This window comes from Rhincodon typus, chromosome 30 (assembly GCF_021869965.1).
Source record: "Rhincodon typus isolate 14 chromosome 30, sRhiTyp1.1, whole genome shotgun sequence".
In the NCBI taxonomy this organism is placed as follows: domain Eukaryota; kingdom Metazoa; phylum Chordata; class Chondrichthyes; order Orectolobiformes; family Rhincodontidae; genus Rhincodon; species Rhincodon typus.
Window position 1 is genome coordinate 36,232,834 of NC_063361.1, and position 6,000 is coordinate 36,238,833.

The window sequence follows — 6,000 nt, forward strand, 5'->3', positions numbered from 1 at the left end:
CATAAAATAACGGCATTTTAAAATAAAAACAAAGACTTTTTTTGGTGGAGAGGGCGGTTCATTAAATGGGGAAGGAACCTTTGCAAATAGACGGTGAAAGAATATCGTGTGGAAAATTGATCCCTTACAGTCCGCTCCGGGAGAATCCTCAGCATTTTGTATTTTTGTTTGCAACAAGGGGTTTTGGATTCACAGTGCAACTTTTTACCTTGAATCGAATTTCTTGCCATCCGCGAAGGTGCCGTTGTAGTGGTAACGGATGAAGTCTCCGCTTTGAACCTGCCGGGAGCACTCGGCCGGGATGAAGTATCTGTCAACAAGAACATCGGAGAGGGGGCCCGGCTCACAGAGAACCAGAGAGAACAGGACACACAGGCCGGGGAGCAGGGGGGTACTCATCGTGAGAACCGACCTGCACGGGGATTGGGAGGAGGTAGAGAGAGAGAGAGTGAAACTGACCTGGAGGAGAGAGAGAGAGTGTGGAAGTGACCTAAAAGAGAAGGGAGAGAGTGTGAAACGGATCTGGAGGAGAGAGAGAGAATGGAAGTGATCGGGAAGAGGAGAGAGAGTGGAAGTGATCTGGAAGAGGAGAGAGAGGCCGTGAAACTGACCAGGAGGAGAGAGAGACAGAGAGGAAGTGATCTGGAAGAGGAGAGAGAGAGTGGAAATGATCTGGAAGAGGAGAGAGAGTGGAAGTGATCTGGAAGAGGACGGAAGAGAGTGTGAAACTGACGCGGTGAAATGAACAAGCTGTTGAAAGGCTGGATCTGCAGTCTCTGTGGCGAACAGAGTTCTGTCTAACTGGCCTCACACACACCCTTCCCGTCACTGGGATTTTTTTCCTCTCTTTCTGGAATGTTGTAAACGTGTGCGGAGGTCTTCCCGGCATATAGCTGTCCCAAGATTTGGCAGCTCCGACTGTCTCTGGCTCGAGTTTACCCAGTTTAATCGGGAGCGGCTCTTGGATTAACTCTCAGTTTAAAGTCAGTTCTCGGTGAGTTGGGGGCTGGAGGTTTGAGAATTGATTGATGGGAATCGGGGAGAACAGCTTTTCACTTAGTGAAGTCAGCAAGATCCCAGGAATCAGGACCTCTGCTGTGGGGACTCCTACGGGTCCTAGAGACCACTTGCAGTTCCTCATTGTCTGGGTGTGAACTGGATTTCTCGCGGACCCCAGTCTCCTCTGTTCATTTTCACCCTGTCTGGGGAAACATTAGACCATAAAAATCTTTTTGCAGTGAAGCCTCTCCGAGCCTGGAGCCGAGCCCCGCATCACAACCCCTGAGAGGGAATAGTAAGAACTGCAGATGTTAGAGTCAGGGTCGGTACAGTGTGGAGCTGGAGGAACACAGCAGGTCTGGCAGCATCATGAAGGGTCCAGGCCCGAAACGTCGACTCTCCTGTTGTTCTGATGTTGCCTGACCGACTGTGTTCCTCCAGCTCCACACTGTATCGACCCTCAGAGGGAAGGGTCTCACAGACTCCCCTCCCCCCTCCGCCAGTAGGCAATAAAGAGCAGAACTAATTCCAGATGAGGAAGAATTTTAAATCATTAAATCTTTGGCGTCTTTTTTTGTTTACAGCTTTTAAGTAAACATTTGAATTCCTTTATAAACGTAACTGGGTCTGTACGAAGGTTATACCTCTCTGTTTTATTAAAATTCCTTGTAACTTGTTTTTCTGTTTGATGTTTCTATATAAAGTCAATCCGATCCTTCTCAATAAAATCCTGTAATGTTTTACAGGTCAATTATCGTCTCTCTTTTTCATTATTTACTTTGTTAATCTATTCAGGGACACATTTGTTTAGGAACAGACATAGGCCATTCAGCCCGTCCAGCCTGCTCCTCTATTCAAATAGTTCGCGGCCGATCTTTCACTTCAATTATTTCTGTCCAGATCATCGTATGACCGAACTTCCTCGGGCCTCCGGGTGAAGAATTCTAAAGATTCACCGTTCTTATTATTGAGTCCGGAGGACTGTAGGGTCCCCAAGTGGAAAATGAGGTGTTGTTCTTCCAGCTTGCGCTGAGCTTCACTGGAACACTGTAGCAAGCCAGAGACAGAGATGTTGGCCAGGGAACAGGGTGGTGCATTGAAGTGGCAGGCAACAGGTAGCGCAGTGTCTTTTTTGCAGGCAAAACGTAGATGCTCTGCGAAGGGGTTGCCAAGTCTACGCTTTGTTTCCCCAATGTAGAGGAGACCACATTGTGAGCAGCGGATGCAGTAGACTAGATTCTGGGAAGTGCAGGTGAAGTGTTTCTTCACCTGGAAGGTATGTTTGGGCCCTTGGATATTGGGGAGGGAGGAGGTAAATGGGCAGGTGTTGCACCTTCGCCGGTTACAGGGGAAGGTGCCGTGGGGCTGTGGGGGGGGTGGGGGGGTGCAGTGTTGGGGGTGAAGGAAGTGTGGACCAGGGTATCCCGGAGGGAACGGTCCCTGCGGAAGGTGGACAAGGGAGGGGAGGGGAATATGTGTCTGGTGGTGGCATCTTGCTGGAGGTGGCAGAAATGGCGTCTGATGATCTTCTGGATGTGGATGCTAGTGGGATGGTAGGTGAGGAATAGGGGAACCCTATCGCTGTTGCGGGAGGGAAGAGAAGGGGTGAGGACGGAAGTGCAGGAGATGGGTCGGACCCGGTTAAGGGCCCAGTTGACAACGGTGCTGGGGAATCCTCGCTTGAGGAAGAAGGTGGACATTCCGGATGCTCCCTTGTCGAAGTTGGCCTCATACAGGACGGAGGTGGAGGAGCTGAGAGAATGGGGTGGAGTCTTTACAGGAAGTGGGGTGTGAGGATGTATAGTCCAGGTAGCTGTGGGAGTCAGTGGGTTTGTAATGAGATATTAGTGGCCAGTCTATCCCCAGAAATAGCATCAGAAATGTCGAGGAAGGGAAGAGAGGAGTCAGAGATAGACCAGGTGAAATTATTAATTTTTTGTCAGTCGGCACCCTAGCTGATCTTTCTCCCTCCCCTTGCCCAATTCCTCCAGAGTCTATATTTCAGCTGCAGTTAGATAGAAGTTAACATTTTTAAAATACAAATCCTTCCTTCTTTAAAACGAACAATTTATTTCAGCAAAATTTTATCTCCAGCTTCTGAAAATTATGAATCTATTAAAGATCAAATTTAATTTAAATAGAGTTGTGTCCATTAGTCCCAAATAGTGGTGCTGATTATGTTTGAAAGTTTTTGCAGAGTAACGCAGTCCGCATTTGAAACACAGAATTATATAGTTTGTGTTTTGCTCGTTTTTGGAGAAAGGGGCAGAATATTTCACCCTGTTGCAACCTATTTCCCACTGTGGACTACTTGAGAAATGATTTCAGAAGCTGCCTGTCTGTTAGTCTGCAGTCAGGTTTTCAATCCCTAATTTGTCCGAATTTCGATGTCATTGTGAAAAGAAAGATGTGACTCGTGTTTTTAAGAGGAAAAGTGCAGCAACACCTGGGCACAGCTGGACAGCGGCTTTGGTGGGATCTGCTGCCCCCTGGTGTCGTTGCGTTCTCAGAGCAGCTACAAGATCCTGAACAAAGTGGCGTCTGACTACAGCAGCATCGGGGCGAACGGGCTCTGTCAGATATTGGGAACTTTCCCACCTCTGCCCCGTGATCATCAGCGTGAAATATTGGCGCTAGGTTTTCACACGTTTCCTGTTCCTATCGAGTTTCCTCTGCTGCTGGTCTATTTCAAAGGGTCCACCTCACCTCAGTCTATTTCTCTTCAGTGGGTCACTCCCCCGCCCTGCCTTCCCAAAACCGACAATCCCCTTTTGGCTGGTCGCACCCCATCCACCTCAATGTCAAAGAAATCCTTTCGTCCCTTGTACTTCTTGGAGTCAGCACCATCTGGATCCAAACCGGTCGGTGAGACTGAAAATCAAGCCACCTTCCTTCTGGATACAGTTTATTAACTATTCAGTCTCACAGCTCTCCCCAACCCACTGTTGTGTTACAGCTCCTCAGCCAGGAGAGTATTAAATTGCTTAGCAGGCTCCAGGGGGTGAATGGCTCGCTACTGCTTTTAGTTTGTTCCTTATATACGTGCCCAAAGGATATTTTCTAATTAACCTGCACAGAGGCGTTAACAAATATTAACAGGAAACGCAGGGCGGATAAAGATAATCTATTCCCACTGGTTGGGGATTCTAGAACTCGGGGCATAGTCTGAGAATTAGGGCCAGATTGTTCAGGAGAGATGTTAGGAACCACAGCTACACACAAAGATGTTTGGAGCTCTCTTACACAAATGATAGTTGATTCTGGATTAGTTGTTACTTTTAAATCTGAGAAGGATAAATCTTTGTTAAGAAAATGTATTAAGGGATATGGACCAAAGGAAGATTTGTGGAGTTAGGCCACAGATCAGCGATGACCTCATCAAATGGTGGAACAGGCTGGAGGGGCTGAATGGCCTACAACTGCTGCTATAACACACCTCTGGAGCAGGGGGGGAATTAAACTTGGGCCTCTTGGCTCAAAGGTAGGGACACAAGAAACTCCAGCCCTTACATATTTTTTAAACTACTAACTGCCGCCAATAATTCCTTACACATGCCTTTTTAAAACTGCTAACCAGTAAAACACCTGTGTAGCCAATTCAATATTTCCATACAAAACCCATTATGAGCAATGCAAACCATCAAAAGTGAAAAGCCCTCACATATGTTCTCAGACATTAATAGCTACCACCTGTTTCTTTTAAACATTAAAGGGAAACAAACGATTATATTTTCAAAAAGGTGAACTTAAATGATGTGATTAACTGAACATTAACGTTCACAACTTCAAGATGTACCAAAAAAGATCTCCCCCCTTACTGCTCTTGAGATGCCATAACATCATAATGGGAGTCACTGGATAGCTGGTTAGTGACACCAAGAGGGTGGGTTCAATACTCTCACTGGCTGAGGTTACTATGAAGGAGACTCCTTCTCAACGTTTCCCCTTGTCTGGGGCATGGTGACCCTCAGGTTAAACCATCACCAGTTGTCTCTCTCTAATGAGAGAGCAGCCCTATGCTCTGGTGGGATTGTAGTGACTTTACTATTTACCTAGTGGAGGAAACACATCAACTTGTACACACAAGATGCCACTAGTAGTAGTAATAACTACCAAAATATGTTCAGCACCATTCATGACTCCTCAGATACTGAAACAAATCCAACACAATCTGGACAACATCCAGGCTTGGACTGGCAAGTGGCATGTAAGATTCACATCACACAAACGGCAGGCAATGTCCATCTTCAACAAGAGACAATCCAACCACCATCCCTTGACATTCAATGGTGTAACCATCACTGAATCCCCCATTATCAAAATCTTTTGGTCTATCATTGACCAGAAACTCAACTGGACTTGCCACATAAACACAATGGCTACAAAAGCAGATCAGAGGCTAGGAATACTGCAGCAGAAAACTCACCACTTGACTCCTGAAAGCCTTTCCACCATCTACAAGGCACAGGTCAGGAGTGCGATGGAATACTCCCTGGATAGATGCAGCTCCAGCAACACTCAAGCAGCTTGACACCATCCAGGACAAAGCAGCACTACATCCACAAACATCTATTTCTTCCACTAGTGATACTTAGACACAGCAATGTTCACAGAAGATCCTCAGACAGCACCTTCCAAATCCATGACCACTTCCATCTAGAATGACAAGGATAGCAGCTATGTGGGAACACCATGTCCTGCAAGTTCCCCCGCTAAGACACTCACCATCCTGACTTGGAAATTTATCACCATTCCTTCACTGTTGTTGGGTCAAAATCCTGGAATTCCCTCCCTAATGGCATTATGGGTCAACCCACAGCAGCTGGACTGCAGCAGTTCAAGAAGGCAGCTCACCCCCACCTTCTCAAGGGCAATTAGGGATAGGCAAGAAATGCTGACCCATATAGTGTTACCCACAACAACAAAAATAAAGTTACTGGAAAAGCTCAGCAGATCTGGCAGCATCTGTGAAGGAGAAAACAGAGTTAACATTTTGGGTCT

At 46.7% G+C, this 6,000-nt stretch overlaps 2 protein-coding genes across 2 annotated transcripts in view; one reads left to right on the forward strand and one right to left on the reverse strand.

Annotated features, from left to right (window-relative positions):
- The window catches only part of LOC109923653 (peptidyl-prolyl cis-trans isomerase FKBP10-like), a 43,477-nt gene extending 42,445 nt beyond the window's left edge, over nucleotides 1–1,032 (reverse strand). Inside the window, exon 1 of the mRNA XM_048614379.1 lies at nucleotides 209–1,032. Within this exon, the coding sequence (XP_048470336.1) occupies nucleotides 209–399 (191 nt within the window). The 5' untranslated portion in view covers nucleotides 400–1,032. The remainder of the gene's footprint in view (nucleotides 1–208) is intronic.
- LOC109923652 (endoplasmic reticulum protein SC65-like) overlaps nucleotides 1–6,000 on the forward strand; it is a 149,748-nt gene that overhangs the window by 125,018 nt on the left and 18,730 nt on the right. The gene's annotated exons all lie outside the window — the stretch shown is intronic.